Source organism: Hippocampus zosterae, chromosome 11 (assembly GCF_025434085.1).
Source record: "Hippocampus zosterae strain Florida chromosome 11, ASM2543408v3, whole genome shotgun sequence".
NCBI classification, from domain to species: Eukaryota; Metazoa; Chordata; class Actinopteri; order Syngnathiformes; family Syngnathidae; genus Hippocampus; species Hippocampus zosterae.
In genome coordinates, this window is record NC_067461.1 from 7,200,083 (window position 1) to 7,227,344 (window position 27,262).

Consider the following 27,262-nt stretch of genomic DNA (forward strand, 5'->3'; position numbering starts at 1 on the left):
ACAACGATGGTACAACAGATTCGGAGAAGCAAGACATTCCCAATAAAGATGATTCTGATTCTGATTGATTTAGAAAAAGTGATGTTGTCAGCTCAGAGAACGATTAATGGAGAGTGCAATGTATTGTGCCAGTCTAAAAACTACCAGCCTCTGGCATTCAAAATTTCCCTGCCTGATTTGAAGAAGCATTTGCTAGTAACGTGTATATTTGCAGTTCCCATAACGTAATTTAGCGTCTTGTGTGAAGCTACGGGACCACGTCGTTTTGATGAGCATGTTTCCAGTGACTTTCTTACTCTTCTTCTTTTTCTCAGGATAAGTATTGTGCAAGTTAAGAGAATGAAACTATATTTTATGCGCGACGAGGTAGAAAGTAATCTATATCGGGGTTAGCGGAGCTATGATGGGGTGGAGGGGCATGTGGCCTGCAGCCCCGACACCAAACTGGAGACCGACGTCACAACTTCCGCCCTGCTCCCTCCTCCAACTCCCTCTCTCCTCCCCCGGCATCGCTGGAGCGACTCGGGCTGTCTGCCTGCTTGCCTGGCTCCCTCTCAAATCAACATGGAGTAGCAGCGAAAGAGATGGGGCTCTGGCGGGGCCACCCCACGGCGACGACGACGCGATTTTAACATTATAGTCACAGCTACCGTCGTGTGGAGGACATTTTGGGGGGGACCGAGAGGGGCAAAAAAAAAAACGACAACGAGCCAGCACCTGAGGGCGAGTCCATATTGTCCTGCAAGGCGGGGGGAGCTCGCGTCGGACGAACACTACCTGCTGGCCCTCTGAAAAGTTGGAGCATATCGGGAGGAGAGGGGCTCGACATTTGCAATCGAAAAGCAGCTGGCTGGCGAGGTAGAAGAGGAGGGAGGTGAAGAGGGACGGCTCGCACTGCACACAAAAGACTTCCAGTCGGATACTTTAGTGATAAATGTGGATTTGTAGCGGGGATCGACGCGATGACGAGGCCGAAGATGAACGCATCCGCCGCGCTACGTGACCTGAGGTGAAGCGAGGAAACATGATAGAAGAAGAAACACACCCAAACGAGTAAGTAACCGTATAACCCCCCACCCCTCCATTTTACCCCCCTTTGCGCTCTCCCACTACACCCCCTCTCGTGCTCAACTTGGTCTCGACTACTTTTATAAATACCTTCTGTTCATGATGTTATAAGACAACAGAATCTAATAGTGGCTTCGTGGGTAGCTCGAAAGGCGCATATTGTGTTTTGAGAAAAACGACGAGGAGGTAGTGGTGGTATAGGAGGAGGAGGAGAAGCGTGGGTGGATCGGAAACATTTTGTGAAAGGATCCCCGTCCAGCACTCCCCCAACCCCCCCGTTTTCCAAAGACTTCCTTCGGCTGAGCGTGCTTGAAACCCCCACTACGTCAAATCAAACAAAAGCGAGAAAAGGCCGCGGTGTGATCCTATCGGCGCGTGTGTTATTTTGCTTTTTAGCTCCTTGTGCGTGTGTGTGTGTGTGTGGTGCCTCTAACCGAAAGGGGAAGTCTCACAGGATATGAGATATCCGATACGCCTCATCCGCCATGTCTTTCTCAATCACTCCTCATTTGCATACCCCCATTCATAAAAAAAACATCGGTAGAAAAATGAGCCAACTTAAGTAGCCAAGCCCATAATTAGCATGTTTGTGTTGGCTAAAATAACGTCAACGTGCCTTAAACGCCTGGTTTCCGTGAGCATCCACGAGGCTTCTCTAACGAACCAACATGGAGACGTTTGTTATGCTGGTTCGCCATTTTGGCTCTGCGGTGTCGATTTGCGTGTGTGTATGTAAATGTGCGTTGGTGGGAACTAACTATCGGTTGGATGGGGCGGGGGAGGGGGTGAAACAGTCGAAGGGGCCGAAGGGCATCGGAGGAGGATGTTTGTGCTGCGGTAGCGTGACGCCGGCCTCATTCATAAAAGCCCTCTTAACCTTCCTGAGCTGTCTCGCCATTCATGCCCGACGGTCACAATCGGCTCCGCGGGCGTAGTGACAGAGCGACCGGCTCCTTGGAAGGTGACTTCAGCGTTGTAGCCGTGTGCTAAATTATTAGCACAACCCTAAGTTAGCCATATCTAAATAAATAATTGATACATAAAAAAGATCAATAACACATTTATAACGCATATTCGAAAAATGCATGTATGGTAATTCATTTTTTGCACTCGATATCCTCGTATAAAGCTTGATTTAGGGTCAAAGTCAGATGTTTTCACAGTGACATAAAATTCGCTAGCGCTCAGTACATGTAATAGAACATTTAAATATATTTTTGAGTATATCATAAAGCTGTCTTTGAGACTAAATGACGTTTTTCCCCACATGAGCCAAGTATGTGCTCATATGTAATGTGAGTAAACTGTCAAGGATTTTTTTTCTCATTTAAATGTAAATGTATCCTCCTGGAATGCAAAACTGGAATATGTCCTGTACTATCTAAATGTCATAATTCCTGCATGATTGTTTCATGACATACCTGGAAATTACAAACGGGAACATGTTTTGTCAAGTTACACATCAATTAATTTCTCCAATGCATGGAATAGAAAACTAGTACATTTTTAAGTAACTATATTGAAGCTCTAATTTGATGCTAAGTGAAGTATTTCCATAGCGGGCTCCCACATAAGCTTGCTTGAGCACATGGTCGACACTCGTAAACATAGAAAATGCTAACAAACATTATTTAATTTTTAGAAAAAAAATATCAAGTTGCACGATGTAAGTGTATATTTCCCTGGAATGCACACTGCAACGTGTTGTGTTTTCTTTTCTTTAGTCCTCTTGCACTTCATGGCGCGTAGAGCCAACCATAGCTACCAGGTCTCTCCATCTGGGTCTATTGTGTTGTGTATGACTTATTAACTTAACGTTTCAGTGATGGACTAAAAGTGTTGAGTGAGAAATCTGGGGAGCTAGCTGGACACTTAAGTAAAACAGTTTTGTGTGTGTGTGTGATTTAAGTTGCACAACATGTATCGCACTGGAATGCAAAATTAAAAATGTTTTGTGCTGTGTATTAATAAAGTTGAAATGGAATGTTTACTATTGTGACTTCTCTTCTGGGCTAGCTGGAAAATGCCCAGTGAGTCCATTTTTAAAATGTTTAAATGTCAAGTTACACAAGTGTCACTCCAGTATATCAAATGCAACACTAATATTTTGCTGACTATATTTGTCCATTTGTAAAGTTGGAATTCGAGACTAAATTAAGCATTTCCATAGTGAATTGTTGGGATACGCGCGTTCAATGCATCTAAAAGTAATGTAAATGCAAACACACAAACTTCAAGGCTTCAAATGGTGCATTTTAAGATAATCAATGTAGAAAGTGGCAACATATCATTTCTAGGTCAAAATCTCTTTAAATATCTGTACTATATATTGAGCTATTTTGTTGAGCTAGCATACTAGAAAGCTCTCTATACGTAGAAAATGCTCACGAACTGTTTCAACGTTGAGTTATACAACATGTCCTTGTGTATTAACACTGGCCACAGACGTTTTCTCGAGTTATTTCTGGCATCGTGTTGGCCAACTGCTTAGCACATCTGCCTCAAAGCTTCGGCCTTCCCGTGTGGCGTTTGCATGTTCTCCCCATGCCTGAGTTGGGTTTTCTACATATACAGTACATGCTGGTTGCTCACCAACTTCTAAAAACAAGCGTGGTCGGTTAACTGAAGAATAAATCATCCATCAGTGTGAATGTGAGTGTAAATCGTCCTGCGATTGGCTGGCGACCAGTTCTGTGTATATAATTCTAGTTAGTATAGCGTACATGCTAACAGTGTTTTTTGGGGTGTGTCTTTAACTGCTGAGTTAAACAGCAAGTATCCCCTCCAAGACATGGAAAGCAACAAACACAGTTGTTTCCAATGCACTACCTATTTTAGAAAAGATGGGTGGATTACCAACTTTCTAATAAACACACAACAGAATAGCAGCTGATGATTATATTTTACAATACGTCTGCCATGACTACAGCTGCAATTAATGTTTTTTTTTTCTTTGACTGTAATTTGTCGGCAAGATGCCCGTTGACATTCATCCGAGGTCAGTTGGCATCCCGCGGAAAGGAAATATCCCCCCCCCCCCCAAACGAAAAAGCACTCATCACGAAGCAGACGCTCCAGTTAGCGGAGCTGCATATTCAACCCCACCACAACTGCCTTGCTAAAATTGTTCTGTTCCTCATGTTTATATTTGTCAGCATTGGATATCGAGACCCAGTTAGGTGTGGAATTTCATAGTGGGCGACCGATAATAACTGTCAAGAATAACACACTAAATCTGTGCCAACGGCCTTTGGTAAGTGCAATTGAATAGCCCCGTTTGGTCATTTACTACCAATGGCTTGACCTTAGTTTGAGAAATGTTCGAAAATACAACAAAACTATAACCCAGCATTTTTGTTTTAGGTCAAATAATCACGGATTTACACACAACAGGGAGCACTTTTGTCCTCGTAATATGATTTTACATCCCTCTGAAGATCACTTGCGATGTTTTTGCATTTCGCTCTATTGAGTAAAGCCTGGTATTCTTGCGAAAACAAATTCAAGCTGATTGGCTAACCAGCGTCATCCTAAGGTTGAGCCACAGGTCCGTTCTGTTCACATTTGCGCAGTTTTCATTCGCCAGATGCTTCAAATAGACCTGTGAGCATGATTTTTTTTATTTCGGAAAAGCAACATAACAGGAGGGTTAAGGACATGAGGTACTCCCAACATAACATGATGTAGCTTATTGGCCAATCAAGTGTCATAAATTTGACCTGGGTACCCACCTGCCAACAACTTGACTGTTTTCTATCCTCGGATAGCATTATTGAAAATGTTCACAAACCGGGTGTTGTCAAAATAGCCTTGAAATTTTTTTTTAGAACAGTTATTCTGATTTGCTTTGACTCAGGAACATGATTGCTGTTCCCGAGGCCTCCAGACAGCGCTAGCAAGTTAGCACCATCATAAAACTGCCCAAAATATGATGCTGAAAGATAAATTGTTCTCTGTCGTAGGAATGTTTTGGAAGCATTTTATGCACAGATTTTGTCAAAACCAATTTCCACGTCTCGAGATACTCTAATACATCCCATCTTATTGACTAGCATGCTAGCAAGTTAACGTTGTAGGAATGTTTTGGAAAAGTTTTGCGTACAAAAGCTAGCTGTGAATATGTGGGGGTTATATGACTTTGATCGGAAATTATAATATTTTAAGAAAATTGGCTGATACTTTTGATATACATATAGTCATATGACCCTTTAAAGTGATTGGAGACTACCAGCTACGTAATTAAGTCAACAAATCTTTGACGCAGATTTCCCCAAAAATGATCACTGATCATTTTCAATGGTTCCGACGCAATAAAGGCATTAGAACGAAGGATCTATGGATAATCAAGACTGGAACATACATGCGCGGACATCCTGAAAATAACACCCAGGAGCCCAGTCTTTAAACATGCATTGTTAGAGATATACTGCGCGTAATTAAAACATCATGTTGGTAGCGCATTCCAATCAATTCAATGAACTTAATAAACTGTGGTAGCCACCCCCACCCCCACCCAACACACACACACACACACCCTAGTTTGCATGCACACACACTATCATGTGGAACAGATCCATGGTAACAGTGTTTCCTGTGTTGTATTCATCACAGCTTTTATGTAATAGCCTGAGCTGTTTATTCTCGAGAGCGAACAATGGAGCCCGATTGTTTGTCCTTTCTCATAAAAAAATTAATAGATTAAAAAAACATCCTTGCTCATCAGCTGACAGGATCGTATCATTAGCCGTGGTTGGCATCAACTTTGATTGCTGGCTTTGATGGCTCGCTTGGATGATGATGTGAGCAAAACGTGGGTAGCCGTGCCACAATGTACACGCATCATGCGCTTTGTATTTATTGCCCCGAAATTACTCCCTTTAGGAATTCTTTACAGTCCGAGGCAAATAATGTACTTTTTTTGACCGTTCGTAGAACGCGCGCACAATCACTCTGGGTTATTTAAGTGCACAGAACTCAGCCGGAAATCACATTGATTATCAGATGGCTTACTTAGGTCCAAAAGCGCCGCCACAAGCGAAAACCGCAACAGTTTATGTAAACAAAGTTGACAAGTTATAAAATGCAAGGCGGACGATAGAGGTCACAGCATTCTCGCTAAGTTTATTTTCTTATGTTCTTCACTGAGAATAAAGTTTTACATATGTTAAAAAAAGACCATGGTACACAGGCACGCTTAATAGCAGTTTTAAAAAATGCCGTAAATTAAGAGTAGCTTTTTACATGTCAATATCCTCATCAAAATGTACTCTCAGCATTAAAAAAAAAAATCACAGAGTGACCATCAGAAACTATCTACATTCACCTCTAAAAATGATAAATACCCAAATGAACGCTAGTGGTACACCCAATGCTCAATATGTCATTAAAAATAAAAACGTTCTTACATTCTTTCATTAAGCTATGTTTACATGTCCACATCCTAGCAAAGAAATTCTCTTTGCGCCTCTTATGTGGATTTAGAATTTAACGTACAGAAATCATTTTTTGTTGGCACACGCTATATACACTGCAGTTGTTTTGGTCGCACATTCCAAAAACTGATCTCGTCGTATTCATTTTTCCAGATTTCAGCATGTTGGCAAAATAAATAAATAACATGTAGGTTTTGTTTTTTGTTCTTTGATGTTTGCTTTTTGAGTCTCCAAATGTCCCCCACTTTTCATTCATTTCCATTTAAAAACAATGTGGCTGGACTGAAAGCATTAGCCGCTCAAGTCTAAGAGGATAAGAAGCTTTATGGGGTGTTTTACTTTGACCTTGTAAGAGGTTTAGAAGCAATCAGCTTATATTTCCACCTTGATTTCAACGGATCAGTTGTAGTGTCACGTCGTAGACGTTTAAAAAAATCCTGTTTGCATTATCCGCAACACGCTCACCCACTTTTAACAAGTTTTTTAACTTTTAATCGAAATCAGGGGTTTTCAAAATGAGGTTCACTACCTTGAGTGTCCACAAAATAATTTGCTGTATATTCTTACGTCGTTAACGGTTTAAAAATAGGAAAGCAGCCAACAAACCAATTAGCTTTGGGCCAATTAATTGCTCTGATATAATTGTGACGCATTATCACAACAATTGGTTGTAAAATCATAACGTGACTAAGAAAAATATGCCTTTATCGTCATAACGTGATGACTTTTCATCGCAAAAAAAAAATATTTGCTCTTGATCTGAAAATATGCACAGGTTGTAATAGTATGACTGTTCCTTAAAATGGAATAAAAATTTTGCCTTTTGTCATTAGGCGATTAGTAGCGGGACCAGGGTCCCCTACAAAAAATGTTTTTGGAAAACCCTTGTTAGGGTCACCTCATGTAGCGTCAATGCAGGCCCTGTCGTCCACGTCGACGATAAAAGCATCCGACTGACCAACCGAATGAGTGGCCGGGCGACCGCTCTGCTTCAAACACGTGAGCAAGTGTTCCATATAAGGGCTTCTGATTGGCAGGAAGCCGATCACGGCTTCCCGCGGGAGGCATCAGTGTCAATAGTTGGGAATAAACTCGTTTCACCTCGCTCTTTTTTTTTTTCGTTTGCAGAGAGAATAGGGCAGCTTTTCATTCAGTTCATTTTCTTTCAACGGTGTGTGAATTTTCGATTTAGCCGGCTTATTGACGAATTCAGCTTCATGCCAGCCAATAGATGTACCCTTGTTACAGCTGACCTATTACAGAACAAACAAACAAAAAACTGGGGGCGGGGGGGTAAAGGCGTCTACTGGTGTTTAAGGTTTTTTTTTTTAAATTCCTTCTGCGTGACTACTTTCATTGCAAATATTCCATGTTATAACGTGTTGACCCGTGGTTGTTAATACAGCATGGCCAATGTATGGACAGGCGTGTTTTTATTGTCTAAATTTAGCGCTTTTGATCAGGGACGTTTTGTAGTCTGGAAATTACGGTACTGTAATCGTATTTACCGTATAGTATAAAAAGGAGCACTGCAAATGTGCCCCCCCCCCAGGGGGTGCGTCAAATCACACAGTTTGACTAGTGTGGTCTGTTTTTTTTAGTTTTTTTTTTTTTTTTTGAGGGGGGCGTTGGCTGTTGCTGTTTGGTAAATTTTCTAAACCATGTTTTCATTTTTCCCACGTTTCCAATAGGCTTTTGGTTGTACTTTCTTAATGATGAGGAGAGGGTGTGCAACATCTCTGTTAAATGCCTTTTAAGAAAAAAAAGTTTAAGTCATATTTAATTTTTATGATGTTTTGGGGGGGGGGAGGGTGTGCCATGTCTATCTTAGTTAAATGTTTTTTTTTCCATTGAGATTTAACCACGCATGCATAATCTTTGCCTTCCAACGGGCTGAATTTAATTTGGGGAAAGCTCAACAGTGCATTGTATTTCAATATTGTAATTGGAACATCAAATATCATGTCAAGAAAGCCAACATGTGCCTCATTGTTTAAAATCCTGGCAACGGTGTGAAACGATGCAAGTGCATCAACCAGGAAATGTCGCCACCACTACGCGATGGCGTGGACTTGGGGCGATGCTCCGACCGGCGTACCTTTTGTGCGTCTACGTGTTTGTGTCGATTACACTAAGGAGTGGCCCTTGTCAGCTCCATTCAGAGGAAGTGTCGCCGCCCTTAGCATACAGGACAAGCCTTTAATTATTATGATCACAATCAGTCATCCATGAGTCAGATGCCACACATAACTGAAGTCAGCGCTTTGAACAATTGTCATTACAGATTTTTTTTGGGGGGGGGCGGGGGGCAATATGGTGACCAAAAAGGTCAATATATTTCACTAATATTAGTGCAAACTAAGTCGTGACAAGTGCATATCGTGGCCTGGTGCAAGAGGATGTTAGCGGTAGAGACTCTTCATGCCGGTTGACCTTCAACCTAATGATGGGGAGGCTGATTAAATAAAAGATGTGATTCATAGATCGCCTTTTCTCTTATCAGTGTGACTGTCGATGAGTTGCACGTATTAATTTTCTGTAGGTGGATATTCTGCAATAGGATTAGAAAAGCTCCTGGAGCCCAAACTAACTGGTCAATGCGAAGGCTGCGAGGGTGTTACGCCCTCCGTCTCAGATTGTTTTTCTTCTGGTGTAGTGTTTTTGTTGTTGGGATTTTTTTTTAAAACATTGCTTTTTTTATGTTTTTTTTTTAACAAGTTAGAGCTACACTGTGGCAAGTCTTGTTTTTCATGGATCGTTTTACTCATGTATTACTGTGAGGTCATGCAGATATTAAACTGATATGAAAAAAAATTTCTTTTGAAATTGTAAATTCCCCTTTTGCTTCTTTTTACGTTAAATAAACATGTCAGTCATATCTGTAATTTGGTCATTCAAAACTCCTGTATTTTCGCTCGGACTTTTATCAAGAACTTATGTTATTTGTTGAAATATTACATGCAGTTTTGCCCGTATAGTTGCTTATCTGGCTAAAGTTGGATGCCAGAAATGGATTAGTTCTACTTTAAAACCCGACCGTAACTTTTTATAAGTTGTACACAGTCCAAAACTCCACAAAGGGCTCATCACATTCGTCTGGAAAGAATTAAGTTCCCAGCCCTGCAAAGGTTTGCGTGCATCCTTGTCCGTTTGTCTGCATGTTGGTCCAGAACATGCTGTAGCCGCCGTGCGTATCAAAGTTGTGCTTGTGGCTCTTCCCACCACAGATTAAAGGGCCTGTCAGCAGACGGGGGCTCTTAAACACGGGTCACAAGACTAGACCGAAACATGACATTTCCACATCACTGGTAGCGCTGATAGCTGCCATTGTGTATCTTGGAGCATATGTGCTTTTAGAAAGGTCTAGATTCTTTTTTTTTTTTTTTTTGACGTCATTGCTGCATGTGGGTGGGCTGTGTAGGGGGGCCAAACTGTCGCACATATGTTTCAAGTCAACCAAAAGTCAGCGGCATGTAGCTTCACCTGATACAGCTCGTGACAACGATCAAAACTGAGCAGTCTTTGTCACAGCAAGTTTTTAAAATGCCAGGATGTCGAGCAACAGGTGGCACTGTGCCTGCTGAATGATAAGACGTTTTAGCCAATGACAAGGCAAAAGTAGTTGGGGTATGGGGGGCATTTCTAGAAAAGTCAAGTCAACAGTATTTATAGAGCACTTTCAAACAGCCATCGCTGCATACAAAGTGCTGTACATGGAGCAATTTAACATGCACAATAAACAGTAAGACAAATCGGTAATAAAGGCGGTAGAAAGCACCAAACAGTAAAACCAAGAACAAATCCAAGTCATGCCGAGTCGAATGCCAAAGAATACAAGTGAGCTTTGAGGAGGGCTTTGAAGATGGGCAGCGAGGAGGCTTGCCGAATGTTCAGTGGGAGGTCATTCCAGAGAGAAAAGGCAAAATAACTGCAGTATATGCCCCAAAAGGCTTTGGTATAACGAGAAATGAGTTGTGTTTGGGTTCTACTGTTCAATAAATGACTGAAAACTGCATTGGTGAACTAACCAAAATGGATCTTACAACAAAAAGAGACAGATGAAGCATTTGTTCGATAACCTGATGCGCTTTGTGGCTAACCCGTCCGTCCCAAGCTATTTATACGACCTGTTGTTATGACTGAAGACAGTCTCAGTTAAGGTTTCGGGAGCTGGGGTTGCTACTGTATATGTCAATGGACGAGAATGGAAATACAGATGTGTCTGTGGGCGGACGAGCGAGCGAAGAAGAGGGAAAGGGAGGTGCAGAACAGAGGGGTGATGTTATATAATTAGCTTACAGACAGTGCGGCGGATTTGACGCATCCATGCGCGCACACAGACACACACACACACACACACACAGCACAGGTGGCGAAACCGGTAGAGCGGCTCCTTTCCCACCCACGCACATTCATAAAAGTGACTGAATGACAGGCTGGCTGACTGACGGTGTGTCGACAGACAAACAGTGGAGCGCCGATCCACCCACCGCTTTACATGTTCATTTTTTTAAAGACACACACACGCACACACGCAAGCACAAACGCACACAAAGACTCCTTCCTGTTGTTGTCAGATCAGTGCAACGAGCTCATTGTGTCCCCACGGAGGGTGGCGACCATCATATGTTGGAACATGACGACTCTTTTGTTTTGTACTGGTGAACTCTGTAGACTAAACTGTCGCAGGTTCTTCCGTCTGTGTGTCGAACAACGGCTTTTTTTTTTGCGCCATTTTGGGTGGAATCTCTGAAATGGATTCTTAGACGCTGGTTGACTTCCATCATTGTTCAACTTTTCCCCCCCCTCAGAAAAAAAACATCCATAGGAAATGATAGAATGTCGATTTACTGTACAGGAAGGTATTTAATTGTAGCTGTTATCCAAGGAGAAAGAGTCTAACCCAGAGGTGGGCAAACTACGGCCCGCAGGCCAGATCCGGCCCGTTGGTCTTTTTAATCCGGCCCACCGAAGGTTGGTCCACAATTAAGGTTCGATGTGAATGATTGCATTCATTTTATGTGGACATCTAATGACAGACATTTCACCGCCAGTTGGCGCATTGACTTAAGTTGCAGAACACGGGGCGGGGGGATCTTATCGACCACCTTGGACCTCTGTATCGCTCTACTTCTACTGGTCTGATCACAACCCATCTGCAGCGATGCACAGGCTAAAATAGGTCATCAACAACACTGTTTTCTTTTTAAAAATTATATTAATACAGTACGTTCATGCTTTTGTTCTGTTGATGTTTGATATGGACTGTCAACAATTGCAGTTTTTTTAATGTACGATAGCTTGTGCTGACCTGGCCTGTCTGTCAAATTTTAAAAGTCAATGCGGCCCCCGAGCCAAAAAGTTTGCCCACCCCTGGTCTAACCACTGTACTGGTACAGGGTGGTCCTAAAATCAGCACAAAAACTAAAGTGCATACAGTACTATGAAGACTTGAATTTTTCAAAAACTGATTTTCAATATTGTCAAATACAGTACATTTGGTACCTGGGCATTCAGTGGGAACTTAACAGACCTATCACCCTTTTAATATTAGCGCTGTCGCATCACAATGATTGCAAACATCTCTACTATACCAAAGCACAATAAAACAGCCTGCAACTGTGGCACAAAAACCACCAGAAGGAGTTCAGAATTAGTATTTATCAATTAACATGACTAAATAAAATGTTTGCCTTTGATGCCGATTATCAAATGCATTAATTTGCGCAGATCGCTCACTGATGTGTTGTGTTCGTCTGAAGTTGCTTGAACAAGTTTTGGTCTGACCACCCGACCAGGATGGGAATCGATAAGAAGTTCATGATTGCATGATCGAAACTTTTCATCCCGAAAGCTACTTTACTTGCACCGTGTCAAATTTTAGGATCAAAATGTCACCATTTAGGAGCAATTCAGAACGCTGCTTTAAGTTCATTAAAAAATGGTGACTTATGGATGCGTGTGTGTGCGCGTGCACAACACCTCCCACATCGTTAGAGCCAGGACGAGGCAAAGTCGTGACTGCGGCCGCCCTCAAACATTCTGCCGATGTGTGCAAACAAGTAAGCCAACTCGAGGCCGGGAAAAGATGATTCAATGAACCCCCGTGTATCGCGGCGAGACGTTCCAGACTCACCCACGACAAGTGAAAAGCCATGATATGAAATGAGACAATTTTTGTTGTTGTTGTATATAGTTTTTCAACAAGCTCAAGACATTTAAAATTCTCAAAATGACTCAAATCTGTAGTGGCTCTTTGCATTTTTGTACACCCCTGTGGGGACAGTATTACCGCACTGTATTTCCAAGCAAATGTTGCGATAGCTGATCAAGCAGGCCAAGTGCCTAACCGTTCTTCTTGTTATGTTGCAGTGACAGCTACATCGTGCGTGTGAAAGCGGTGGTCATGACGCGGGACGACTCCAGTGGAGGCTGGCTGGCCCAGGATGGGGGCGCCCTCAGTAGGGTGGGGGTCTGCCGCCTGCGGCCGCCCGAGCTACCCCAGCTACCACCCTCTGGCAGTTGCCAGTTCCTCATCCGGGGCGAGCGGATACGGGACAAATTGGTGACGGGTGTTTTTTTATTTTGTGATTTTTAAAGACAAAATGTGTGTTTGTTTGTTTGTTTATTTTTTTTCCATCTGATCGGCAGGTAATAATGGACTGTCCGTTAAGGAAGGACTTGGTGTACACCATTGCCACGCCCACTTTTCACCACTGGAAAGTGGAGGACCGGAGGTGTGGTCTGTCCTTCCAGAGTCCCGCCGACGCCAGGGCTTTCGACAGGGGGGTGCGGAAAGCCATCGAGGACTTGGCGGAAGGTCCGTTGCGCCTTTACCACGAACGCGTGCTAACAACATTTAGCATTCAATCTGGTCGCCCGACACAAAAAGGCATGCTCGGTAAACAATATACTCACCATTTTATTTTATATTTTTTTATTTTTGACTAGGTGAGGATCAGATAATGAAAAGCTGGATTTCTACTATCGCGTTAGCATAGGTTAGATTGTTCCAGAGATGAAACTCCATTGTAAACCCAGTGTCCCTTGTACGCGCTTGTTCTTGTCAAGATGCAGCCTGAAGCAGCGGTCCCCCGGAACAATTTGACATTTGACTCGTTTGCAGAAATAAGTACAATTTGGGCTGTCAAAATCAACACCCAAACATGTTAAAATTGTAATCGATTGATGGCCCTAGTAAAAAAAAAAATTAAAAATGAACGTCTTTGGAGAGGTTTGTTGGAAAAGCCCAAATAATAAGATGTGAAGAAAAGTATATTTTCAATTTTAAAAATTGTCCGTTTGCAACGTCCTCTCTTTGTGAAGCAGGACTTTTTGCATGTCTGAGACCATAACAAAAGTGACCAAGCAGAATGGGCAATTAAGACTTTTTCAGGATCCGCTGGCGTGGTCAAGTGAAAGCCGGGGATTTCTTCATCAATTCGTCAAGCAGGGATTTGACTGCAGGCTCTTCAGGCTGGAATTACATTGTGTGGTTCGAATGACGCAATTCAGAAGTTTTGTTTTTGTTTGGGGGGGGGGTTTCCCTCCGGAATGACGCATGGCAATATAAAAAAAATTAAAATAATAATTGGATACCCTCAGAACAAAAGCAAGACTCTTCCAAAAAGAAAAATCACACACAAATCTGACACATATTTGACATCTGCCAATGTATTCTAAGTGGCCACGTTCTGCCCTAAAACACCCGCATAAAACCAAGCAACAGCATCAGCATAAACAATTAAATTTCCAATCAGTGTCAATACGCAACCATCGAAGTGCATTGAACAACGCTCACAGATGTCCATGACTCTTTTGGCTTTTTGACATTTTTGCATAACCGGATGCTTTGTGGGAACCTTTTGGGGGAAAGGCCCTTTTTTTGTTCCCAGTGCACAAAGTCTTCCCAGGGGAGTCTCAAAGCTTTTCTAACTGCAAATGGTGAAATGCCCTGTTACTATTGTCCCAATAGAGTGGCTTCCAAACTAATGTGATAGGAACTAGTTTTGCAAATTGAAGATTTGCAGGAAGCCGTGAATGACTGGTGTCAAACTCAAGGCCCTCTTCCCCCCCTCCCCCACTCGTAGGTTCTACAACCTCCTCTACAGCACTCCAGAACGAAGGCGAGCTGGGTGACGACGACGTCTTCACCGTAAGTGTTTTCTTTTCGTTTAACTATGGGGAAACACCAGAGCCGTTTGGAGTATTTAAAATAAAAAGTGATTGAGAGGGTCCCACCCCTCCCCCCACCTCCCTGTAACCTGACACAGAGAGCAGCAGGCAAGGTCAGAAGGTTACTTCCTGTAGCCTACCCCCCCCACCCCCCGCCCAGCCCTCTCTGCCCCAGCACCACCACCACCATTCAAGCCTCCCCTCCACCCACCCGGGCGGCTTAAAAAGAGAGCGGCAGCGTGCAAACGAGTGGCTCGCAGCTGTTTCCCAGCTTAGTGCGGGGCGGCTGATTTATGAGAGGAAGTGCCTCGTGGGTTCATCTTTTGGACTCTGGCTGTCTACGACGGCCAAGACTAATAGGTGCTCTGCTGGGAGTGTACCGCCACCGCAGAGATGCACACAAACACCCAAAGAGGCTTCTACAGAGCTGTCAAGGGACCCCGCAACACTTAAAAAAAATAAAATGTAAAAAAAAAAATCTCTTGGAAGATCAATGCATTTAACAATTGTACTGCACTTTTAAAGGGGACATACAGTGCTTCCTTAACTAAGTTAAGTTTATTTTTGTTCTGTGAGCAAGCGCATTTCCTCACATCAAATCAATTTTGCCCATAGAAATGTAATGAAATGCTCTTAATTCGTTCCAGCCATCCAAAATACTGAAATCTTTCATGCATCATTGTTTCACTTTAAATTGCCCTCTGATGTCAGTGTCTCAACAGCAATTATTCTCTAATTTCTGTCGTCCTTCATAGAAGTAAAACGATTGTCTTTTGTTTAATAGAAATAAAACATTTGCAAACATCTGTTTTTGCTTTGGGGGAAAAAATGGCTGAACCAAAAACCGAATCAATTTCAAAAACCTTGCTAAGTACTGTCCAACATCAATCCCTCTTGTGTGATATTGCTGAGGGAATAAATCTCAACAAAATACATCTTTGTTTGAAATGCGGTACGGAGTCCATCACTGTATTTGTTCCAGCATCATTCGTGGTCAAAACAGTCGCTTGGCCAAGCACATGGTCGGGTGGCAACGCAGATGACACCTACAGGTTGTTACGTGCTTAAATGCAGGTGCCGATTGGCCGTAGAGCAGATCTGTGTATCTTCACTTGATTACTTTTGCTCAACTACCTAAAAACTACTACATTGAAAGGGAATTGTAAGAACGGAATGCGAAAATATATACCGGTACTTGAATTTTCAGTGAGGAACAGAGAAGCTAAATTAGATTTCATTGCCTCACCTTCAGTTTCACGTTTATTGGACTTCAGTTCCAAACTAATTTAATAATAACCATTTCAAAATGTCACTATTTGGTTTTAGGTTTTCAACAAAGTGATACAAATTAACACAAATTCATTTTTGAAAAGGAAATTTAAATATTTCAGTTTCTGGTAGCACATACAGCTCAAAAGCATCGTTGACAGACTAATAGAAATTAGCATTCATACATTATTAAGTGTCTGGAAATCTTTGAACAACTGCTACTTGAACCCGAATGTGATGTCGTCCAGTTGCTAATGGTGAACCGCAATAACGCGGAGGAACACCATAATGTGATATTTTCAATTTTGTTGACCTATCTGCTGTTGCTTTTAGCCTCCGTTAATGACCGCTCCCAAAGTTAGCGGCGTGGAGGCAGGGCTCGCCAAGCGTGCAGTCGCGGACGGCGCAAAATGCGGCAGCAGATTTACAGTCATCGGAGGACGGGGAGAGGGGGGGGGCATACTTCCCTAAAGATTCCTCCTCCTCGTACTCCTCCCTTTTAGAACGTCTCGTCTGTCTCGCCGTCTCTATTTTGGCTTGTTCGTAACAGTGGATGCGACAGAGGGGGTTGGAGGGGGGGGTTGGGGTCAATTCTGGGTTTGTCTCAGGAGGGCAACACAAAAGCCTGGAAACTAACTCGGAAGTATCCAGAATTGGAAATTGGAGGAAAGAGACCAGAAAGAAACTCTTAAACTTGCTTGCAGAGTAAGCGCTCCGATCCTGTTTTGAATTAGTCGCAGCCTCGCAGGCCAGAGTACAGGCGGTATGTTTTGTTATTTTTGGCCGTCTGCTCTGCAAGGGCTTTGTAAGAAAGCAAAGAAGGGGGGGTAGAATTCTCAGCATGGCTGTATCCGTGTGGGGAGCGCTGCTCAGGAACGCGTCCAGGATATAACGGGTATGGCTTCATGCACACAAACATAACTGGGTCATATAAATCTGGCAAATAATTCATAGAGTTCAGGCCTCGCCGTTTGCCAGATGGACGGGATCAAAGCGCTCGAGGTGAACAGTTTGTCCGTGCGATCATTCTTAGGAATAACTTCCGAGGGGTGAAAATGACACCATGGCTAAAACAGATGTGTAATGCGAGAAACATTGTTTTAAAGATAGTCGCTTTTATTGGATAGTCACAAATAAGCCCTGCTAAAATAGAGGTGCCTTATCGTTCGGGCGATTTTATTACATTTGAGACACGAGCACTGAACGGTCATTGAAATTAACACACGTCGCAATTTGGTGGCTAGTGAACAACTCTTTTAAAAAAATTGGCTTGCCTATCACATTTAAAGGTCACTGTCAAACTAAACATAAAACATAAAACAAAGAGAATTACGCATTTTCAAAACAACCACAACTGTGCTTTCCTCAATGCTAACACAGAATGCAAAACACAAGATGGGCTCACGAATAGCATCAATAGTCACAAATGTATTAAGGTTTTGGATTTCCAAAAATCATTTCACAGTTGACATTAAAGCCAACATGTTTTAGGAGGGTTTTACTTCGCACACAAATTTCTGGAAAAAATTACAGAAAACTTGAGGCAAAACTGCTGGATGCGGGACAACATGGAGCTGGACAGTGTTTTTGACTTGAACAGTACCAAATTCCTTGACCCCAAAAACCTAAAACTGACTCATCTTAATACCTTATTACCTGTCATGAAATTGCTCGTACAGAACGCATCCCCAAACACGTGCCCGGCAGCTGGGACACGGCGAGGCCCCCTACATGCCTGTGACTGCTGAGGCTGACCTCTCGTGTGCCTGTCTGAAATCGATCGGCCCGCATGCTGCGTGGCCAGACGTGTGCGGTGTCTGGCCAAGATCCGACTTGGACGGTCTTTTGGCCGAAAGGGAAGAAAAGCTGTCAGGATGTGGGTGATGTGAACATGTAAAGTGGATCGAACATGCAAACCCAAAGACACTGACTGAGGAACTCAAGAGTCACGACAGTTGGAATCGTATTTGGAAAAAAAATATTTTCTAGGTTTTGTTTTTTGGGAGGGTTATTTTGGATTGACTGGAGGGCACCGTGGTGGCTTTCTCAGCAGGCTTCCGTAGGGAATTCCCTATCATGAGAACAATCCTCCAGAGAGCTGCGGGGGAATGTCAGCCCGGGCTAATCCCAGCCAAAGCCATTTGTCAACTGAATGAGCTTTTTGCCTTTTTAAAAGAGATTTGACCCCAAATAGGATGTCCTGCTAATAGATAGCCTAACCATTGTTGACAGAGGCGTTTAACTCATTCGCTACCGGCAGTAGAACATGCTTGTATTGCCAGCCATTGTAGTGCATGACGACTGATCTTTTAAGATCCACGGGATATCGTCTTCATTGGCAACAGAAGCACTGAACAACCCAGAAGAGAGAAATGTTTCTATCTTTGTCGCTTCTTTGGTAATCAGCAATAAAACATAACTGACCAAAAAGTGGAGAGAATTAGCCTTTTGTAAAAAGGATACACGTCAGGCAAAACACTCGACTTTGACGCTAATCTTTTGCGATTTGTGACAATTATAAAAATACAAAAACAAGTTCGAGAAAGGGCTTATAAGAGTTACAATATCACGTCTGCGTTGATGATTTTGATCCCAAAATGTTTAAACGAATGCCAGCTGGTGCTGCGCAAAGGTACGTCAGTTGAACGTCACTCCTCGTAATCAGCAAGAGTGTCAATGGCCACCGAGTTAGCGGCCCAGGCTTTTAGCTCATCGGTTACCGTACTCGACTTCCATCCGGTGACAGGTGGTGGTACGCGTTCAAAGCCCGGTTGGGGCTCGACAGGAGGGTGAAACGATTTAGGAACATGCCCCCGCTCACCCGCGACCCGAGTGAGGACATGGCCTGGAGAAAATGGATAGGCACTAGTCCAAAAGCCTTTGATTCCATTGCCATGGTAACCACATGCATCAGTGTTGTGCATCCGTCCCTCGAGCCATTAAGAACTACCTGCTTGGTTTTTTGGTTCTGTTCGTAGGCAGATGCGTTGAAATGTTTGCCCACGTTTCCAAATGAGGAAGCCAATGACTGAAAAACAAAAGCTCTCCTTTCCTGTTTTTCCCCAATCAGAGTGGAGCCTTCCTGTTTTTGCTTGTCAAATCGCAACATCACCCACCCGGCGACAGAGATTTTTTTGTTGTTGTTGTTTTTTTTTTTTTTTTCCCTGCGTCCACTGGCACAGCTTCTCTCAGACGCATCCTGTGTTTGTTTGTCGTCGTCCTCCCCCCTTCCTTAGAACGCCACCGACAGCTCGTCCAACTCCTCTTCCCAGAAGCTGGAGAGCTGCCTGCCGCCGCTCGAGTCCTCGCCTCTTCCGCAGAGGCACAGGTGCATGCTGGGATATCGTCACAACCTCCATGAATCATACCGGCTCTCGGACCACTACCTGCTGGACCAGGTTGGAATTTTTTCCCAATCCTCAACAGAATAATCTAAAGAGCTTGTGTTCGACTGAGGACCACTTGTAATTTTATTTTTTCCTGTCCCAGGCCTAATTTTGGGTCCTGATCGAACAGTTGAGAACCACTGCGTTGAAGTATTCTCTCTTTCCACAGCCTTTGTCCCGTCCCCATGTCACCTTTCAGGAGGATGAGGAAATCGTGCGCATCAACCCGCGCGAGCGCAGTTGGGAGCGGGCGAGCGACCGCGTCAGCGAGCGGCTCCTCGCGCGCCCGTCAGACCGCTCCTGGCTCACGGGCTACGAGGACTACCGCCACGCCACCATGCGCGACAAATTCATCCAGATGGAAGACACAGAATCCTACGTCCACTTTGCCAAGACAGGGGAACAGAAGCACGACTACACGTACCCCTTGGCGCCCGCCCTGGTGCCCTCAGACTCGGACCCAGCTCTCGGACCCTTTGCCGTTAAGGGCCACCACGGTGGGTCCTACCGCCAGGGCTTTTCCGTGGTCTCCACACAGCCTCGCTCCTTCCTGCCAAGCTCGTCCTTGTCCACCAACGGGGTGAAGGGCCGCAAGGAGGACGGCCCGGAGCGGGCCCACTGCGAGCACTGCGGTGAGGCCTTCTTGGTGGCCGAGAATAGGCGCGGCCGGTGCCAGGACGCTCCGGACCCTGTGCGGGGCTGCGTCCGGCGGGTCAGCTGCATGTGGCTGGCGGACACCATGCTCTACCACTGCATGTCTGACCCGGAAGGAGACTACTCGGATCCGTGTTCTTGCGACGGGGGTGAGGGCGGCCGGCTGGGCACGCGCTGGCTGGCCCTGCTGGGTTTGTCTCTGGTGGCGCCCTGCCTCTGCTTGTACCCGCCGCTGAATGCATGTCACCGGGCAGGCCTAGCATGCGGTTGCTGTGGGGGCCGACATAAGGCCCTCAGCTGAAAGGACGAATGTAGTAAAACAGAAACCAACGCAAGCACAGGGAAGGACGGGGACGAACCGCTGAGGTTCTGCTTGATCGCCTGACAATTCCTGGAACTGAAATAAGCCAAAAAGTCGAGAAAAACTGGTGCGTTTTCTAAGAGGCCTGGGAAGATAAGCTCCCCCTAAAGGCAGACGCTTGTCTCGTCTCTCCAAGATCAGTTTCCGGGCAAGAGACAGTACTCCTTTTCAGGGGGCCTTTTATTTTCCGTTTTTGTTTTATAGCTGAACATATATGTATCACATATGCAGGTACTTTATACTTTGTACACTGACTTTGGCATCGGAGAATTTGAATTGTAGTGTTCCCCCGTGGATACGAGGACCGAGCCCTGCTGCAAATAAGCTGACGTCCATTGAAATTGACGCACCTCGAAAAAGCTTGAGAATCGCCGATTGATGCCACAAGATGGCGTTAAAGCTCTACTTGTCTATTAGACAGGGCTATGGCTTGACTATATAAAGCTTCTCCTCACTTCAACATAGTTCTTTGGCACCAAAGCAATATTTTTATATGAAACGTGGCTTTGGCCTGAGCACAAAAACAGTGATTGCGAGTTTTTCCAGCAGATAACAGATGATTGGTTCCAAAAACAAATTCAAAGACATGCGGGGGAATACTGTACTCTTTTCTATTATTTACGTTCCTATTCCGGTATCCCTGTTGCGATCGAGACACTACACCTCACATGTGAGTCTACATCCCACCACTCAAAATATCCCAAAGATTTTATTTATTTTCTCATTGTACTGATCCACCAGCAGAACAAAAAGTGAGGTTTTGGCTTTGTGGTTCACTCGTGGTGCCTCCAGTCACACTCGCCAATTATTGTTATGATTATTATTCCAAAAGGTGCCTCATATATAACCACCAAAATCCGGAAACCCTGCCATTCTTGGGAATTCAGCGTCAGAAATTTGTGTATTGTTTTGTTTTGTTTTAGCTGCCACTTGCCTTAACAATCCGGAGCGAATTTCCGATTTCCGTCACAGAACTCGTTAACGCGCGGTGCCAAACTTGGTCAAAACTATTTTTTTGTACTTAAAAATAAGACTCATCTGCGACATACAATCGGTTATGGTCAACGGTCACATAAGAATGGCACCGACTCAAAACCACAAATCCCAACAAATTGAATTTATGCTGTACATTTTGACCACTTACCTCGTCAGGTGGCAAAATATTGACATATTTATGACGGGTGTTAGCATTGCTTTCTGTGTACTTTAAAAATTATATGGTGTCCCTCCTTTGTTAAATCTAAACAAATACATTAAGCAACATATTAAAACCAAAACTAGCGCTCTGTCGTAAGTGATATGGATAAAACCATCCATACGTTCTATCCCGCCTATCTGGGGTCAGGTCGCAGGGGAAGCAGCTTGAGCCCAAGCCACCTCATTTGGCTGCTCTCGACGTGGAGGAGCAGCGGCCAAACTCTAAGACCCCTGCAGGATGACCAAGCTTCTCACCTTATCTCTAAGGGAGAGCCAAGGACAACCTGCGGAGGAAACTCATCTCGGACTCTTGTATCCAGGATCTTGTTCTTTCTGTCTCAACCCACAGCGAGTGACCATCAGTGAGGGGAGGGATGTAGATCAACCGGTAAATCGAGTTTTGCCTTTCGGCTCAGTTTGTTCTTCTCCATGTCACACCAATACAGAGAGTCCTCCTCACTGCAGACGCTTGCACCGGAATGACTTTCGCTCTCGCGCTCCATCCTGCCCTCACTCGTGAACAAGACCCCAAGATACTTAAGATCCTCCACTTGGGGCAAAGATACCATCTCCGACGCGGTTGAGGTCACTCCACTCATTTCCAACTGAGGACAATTTAAGGGTGCTGATTTTCTTCCCAAGCGCTTCACATTCTGCTGTGAACCACACCACTGAGAGTTGGAGCTCGCACCTTGAAGAAGCTAACAGTACCATATCGTCTGCAAAAAGCAGAGAGGCAATACTGAGGCTACCAAATTATATAATACCATTCCGATTTAATATAGGCCATCATGAAGTATACGCAACAATTATGCACTCATCAACATATTGGAAGAAAGTCAGCCGCGATAAATTGCGTTAGCTACTTATGTGACTTAAGCTACAGAAACACATGAAGACATCCAAAAAGATTCTTGAATATAATAAATGATTTTTTTTTCAACTTCATCCTCTGATGTCCATTAAAAAAAGACATTTGGTGTCAGAAAAATACATCACATACAACACAAATAACTATTGGCGTACCAATACAGTCCTGATATCTGTGTATAAATACTGTACCATTATGCGATGTCAATGCAGTACTGCTATTGTTAGCGTATTTTCTAAGAGTTTGTACTGATAATCTGATATTGGCGTAGATGTAATGCGCCGATGTTTGGTGGTGGTGTGTCGATGTCGCACCAATTGCAGATGTTGAAATATCGATACAGCGCTGATAGCTGATGTTGGCGTATCTGTACTATACCGATGTCTGCCATCGGCATATTAACTCTGTATCAATATCTTATATTGGTCTCTCGAAGGTGCACTGACTTGACATTAGCATATTGATACAGTATGATACCAGACAGCGGTCCATCGATACAGTATTGATATCGGCGTATGGATACAGTACTGATAACTGATGTTGGTCTATTGAAACAGTACTGATAACTGATGCTGGAGTATCCATACTGCACAATATCTGATATTAGAACATCTATATATCCATACTGAATTGATACGTAATGTTGGCATAGCTATATTTTACTGGTATCTGATATTTAATCTACCGATATCTGATAACGGTGTATAAATTCAGCACTGATATAATAGTGTTTCTGTCCTGCACCAATATTGGTATATTGATACTGTATTTGATATCTAACGTTGGTATATCTACACTGTACTGATATTGCAATATTTTGTTCCACCCTAAGCTGGAATCAGTTTGACATAAAGGCTTCACCTAAATGTGTATTTAAAAAGATTTTTAAAAAGATATCTATAGTGTTTAAAAGGACATGGGTGTTGTTGTTTTTTGTTTGTTTGTTTGTTTTTTCCGATCTAAAATCTAGGAAATAAAGCTCCCATCCCAATTGTGGTGCTAAGGAAATGTCACCTACTATAGTTGAAGTCCAGAATGGCTGAGGATGTCCTTTTTCCTTGAGTCCGTCTCGCACGTCCTGTGTTTTTGCGTCCTTGGTGTGTTTTTTTACCTCCTGACGTTGCATCTGCGGTGATTTAAAAAAAAAAAACACATCGTCTTTGTGGTGTCACACATCAGGGAGAGAGACAATCAGAATAGGAAAGTGTGTATTTGTCTTTTTTTTCCTCTCCGTCCACTCTTTTGTGTGTCCTTTTCAGAGCCAATTTACAAGTGCCTGAACGCATCATCTCTTCTGCCACATATTAAAGTTGAGAAGTTATTAGAAAAAGAAATGACTCGCTGTATTTGAATCGGACACATTTTTATACGCTTAGTATTTTTACCTCAGTAAAAAAAAGAAACATCAATAACACATAAAAGCGTTATATTATATATAAGTATATATAATATATAAACACAGTGTGGGTATTTTATATATACATATATATAGATATATACTGTATATGTGTACATTTTTAAATAACTGTTTCTAACTGGCGTACGATGGATGTAGCTCTTGCTTTTTTTGAGAAGGAACAGGAAGTACTTTGTAGATAACGCGTGTGTGTGCGTGTGTGTTGGGGGGTGTGAGGGTGGTCGGTTCTGTGAGAAAAACTGAGATGAAATGTGTATTTGCCTACGGCAGCCAATAAAAGGAAAGAAAATGTTGAAAGCGTATCTTAACTGTCTTCTGATTGTCAATGGGAAGGCACCTACTTCCTATGAGGTACTAAACAGAGAAAGAGGATCATAAGGTTGCACTACAGGATCAATATTCAAAGAGTATTGACCTTCGAGTGCTAGATGGTTCCACTTTCAACTAGGGCTTGAAGTCTCTGTTGCATTATGCAAAAAAGGCGAATAATCCAATAAGGTCACAATAATTTTGTATGGATTTCTTTTCCGAATGTCTGGCTTTAGCTTTTTTTCTTAGCTTATCCTCTGTGATTCAAGCTGTTTAGTGCCATGACCAGTTGAAGTTTGCTCTCAATCGAAACCTATAACAAAGAGAATGACGTGTATTCAAAACAATCCCATACGCTTGCCTTTGGAATGTTCGCTAGCTTTATGCACACAATGCAGAACGCTACAGACGGTGCTATCCAAACGAATAGCAGTGTGGGTGTCATCATCACCCTTTTGGATATTTCAACACCAATTGTGCAACAACACCACTCACGGGTATATATTATTTCTCAGCTGTGAAGAATGACTCATATCATTGCAGCTTATTAAGGGCTGTGAACATCTCCAGGTCGCAAAGGCACGCACACTACAGGAGCACAATGTAGGCCTGGGACGGAATAACGGCATTTCCATTCATTTCAATAAGGGAAGGTGATTTGATATTCAAGTGTGGTCTCTGAAATTAAACTCAAAGCACCACTGTAAATATATAGACTTAATTTTTTATGTCAAACCTGGAGTAAACTATTCTTCCAAGGTTTAAGTTCTTATAACTCCTTATGTGCCCCCCCCCCAAAAAAAAAAACTCTTCTCCTTCCCAGCTGCTTCCCCTCCTCAGTAGGAACATGTGATAGCCATCGAGAGGCCATTCAAGCTCAGGATGTCTCTGCAAAAAGCATGTGGGCGATAATGACGGAGTGAGGAGGCTCTGGAGAGAGAAAAGAGAAGAAAAAAAAAAAGCCAGGGTCCCGCAGGGCTTTTGTGGGGCCTGCTCCAGCTTGGAGGATGCAAAAAAAAAAAAATCACAGCGGCACACATGTGCAAACATTTAAGATAGCTGCGCTCAGAACAGGGTCAACGTGGCCCCTCTGCAAGTGCTTTGTTTCTCCGCCACGGTGCTGCATGTCCAAAGATAGTCAGTGACTTAAAATACACTTTAAAATCAGCAATACAAGACTGAAGTCTGCTTTCGGGCCTTCTCTGTTGGCCAAAACACAAGCAGAAGGACTGATCTAAAATTTACTACCCAAATTCAAATCCAGAAATGAATATGACCATATTTGGACATAGGAGGTTTCCACAGCAATGACGCCATTATACTTGGACACACACGCCAGAAGGAGCCGCAAAATGTATTGAAGCACAAACTCGTGATGCACAGGCCGTTTAATTCTTGACAACATATTTAATTAAGCTATTACTGTATGCGTTTCTATAGTACAATTTTGAAGATATTGAAAATCTCTTTAAACGTTTTACAAATTATTTTGTTGGGTTTTAATGGGGGCTGGAATGGAATGGATTACGCCACTTCCATTTATTTTAGTGGAGAATGGATGATTTGAGATGCAGTGTTCTGTTTTTTGATAACCCTGTAAAAATTATAATTACAAATCCTGAAATACTTTGAGGGCTGTCATTCCTTTTGGTCAATTGCTGCCCCCTCTATCGATGTCTTATTTTCATAAGATGGTGTGTGATAAAAAGTGCAATTTGGTTTACACCCTTGTCTATTATTACACCCGACTCCCCAGCAAGATATGACCATTTTAAAAGATAATCGTTGATCTAAATGGATACGGGACTATATGTTTTACAGGAGTTTCAGCGGTTTCAACAGGCACAAAGTTTGCCATCTGACAAGGTGGATGTGGCATTCTTACGAAGGCTGTGACATAATGCGCAAAAGGTGACGAGAACGCCACTGGGTAAAATTTGTGTCTGTCTTCAACGAGTGAGTAGTTTTACTTTATTCTAGTTGTACAAATCCAATTCTAATGTAGTTGGGACGTTGTCTTGAACATAAATAAAAACAGAATACAATGATTTGCAAATCAAGTTCAAAAGATATTTAATTGAAGATGCACTTGTAAACTGTTTTTTCACTATATAGCGGTCAACAACACCTCCAATTGTAGTTAGTTAGAATGTTGAATTGTTTGCCATACATTAAAGTTTATGATGGCTTACTTTACGTTGTCAATGTTAAACGTCGGGGGAAAAAGCCATTTTAAATTAGAACAACGAATAAATCAACCAGCATGAAAATGAAACGACAAACGACACAATTGGCAATTAGTGGACCTACCTGTTATTGTAGAAAGAGAAAAAAATACCCACATACAAACATACATAAAAGAAAATACTGTCACGCCATTTTGATGAGGTTTCAATGTCTAAAAAAGGGCCATTGACACCGTTTGAGCTCAAACGTACTTACAGAGGAGTGGTCTGTGTGTCTTCAGGTAAAGCTGACGTCCTTTCTCCTTCAGCGGTCTTTATTCCGCAGTTTGACATCCACTGAATGACTCAAGAGATATTTTAACTGGATTTGTTGTGAAATACATAGCTAGTTAAATAAACTGTTAAGGGGTAAACTATTTGTGCACACCCGCAACAGCTCCTCTTGTTTAATGTTGTCTTGAGAGGGAAGAAATTTCATCTGTGCTGCTGCACATTTGACAATAAAGGTGTATCCAATCCAATCCAATTATACAAGCGAACTCCATTTGTTGGCGCGGGCTTTCCGAATCAGGGAAGTCATCTGACCCTTTTCGACCAATAACGTTCGATCAGTAAAATGGAGTCATACCACAAACTTAAATTGGGATAGATAAATAAATGACATTTTGCATTTAAATGTTAACCTTCATGAAGATGACTGACCACCATCATCGTTACCATCAATCTTTGGGACATAAAAAAACCCCAAACAAAACTAAAAAACTTTTCCCCCCACAATGACGTTCATGACGTCACTAGTGTTTGTATACCTTTCGTGGAAGCGTGAAATGAAACATTTTTTGGGCCCAACTAGTACATCATTACCTTGTGTTAATCATGTGTTCTTCATAGTGTTTGCCTCTTTAGAATGAATGAATAAATAAATATGCACGGTGCA

At 42.9% G+C, this 27,262-nt stretch overlaps 1 protein-coding gene across 1 annotated transcript; it reads left to right on the forward strand.

The window, feature by feature from the left end:
* Positions 1–476: 476 nt before the first annotated feature.
* Positions 477–26,187, forward strand: LOC127610423 (sprouty-related, EVH1 domain-containing protein 2-like). Its single transcript, XM_052080588.1, has 6 exons — positions 477–1,053; positions 12,873–13,065; positions 13,152–13,320; positions 14,591–14,655; positions 19,181–19,342; positions 19,500–26,187. The coding sequence occupies exons 1-6, from the start codon at positions 1,025–1,027 to the stop codon at positions 20,283–20,285; spliced, it is 1,404 nt and encodes a 467-aa protein (XP_051936548.1). The 5' UTR covers positions 477–1,024; the 3' UTR covers positions 20,286–26,187.
* Positions 26,188–27,262: the final 1,075 nt, after the last annotated feature.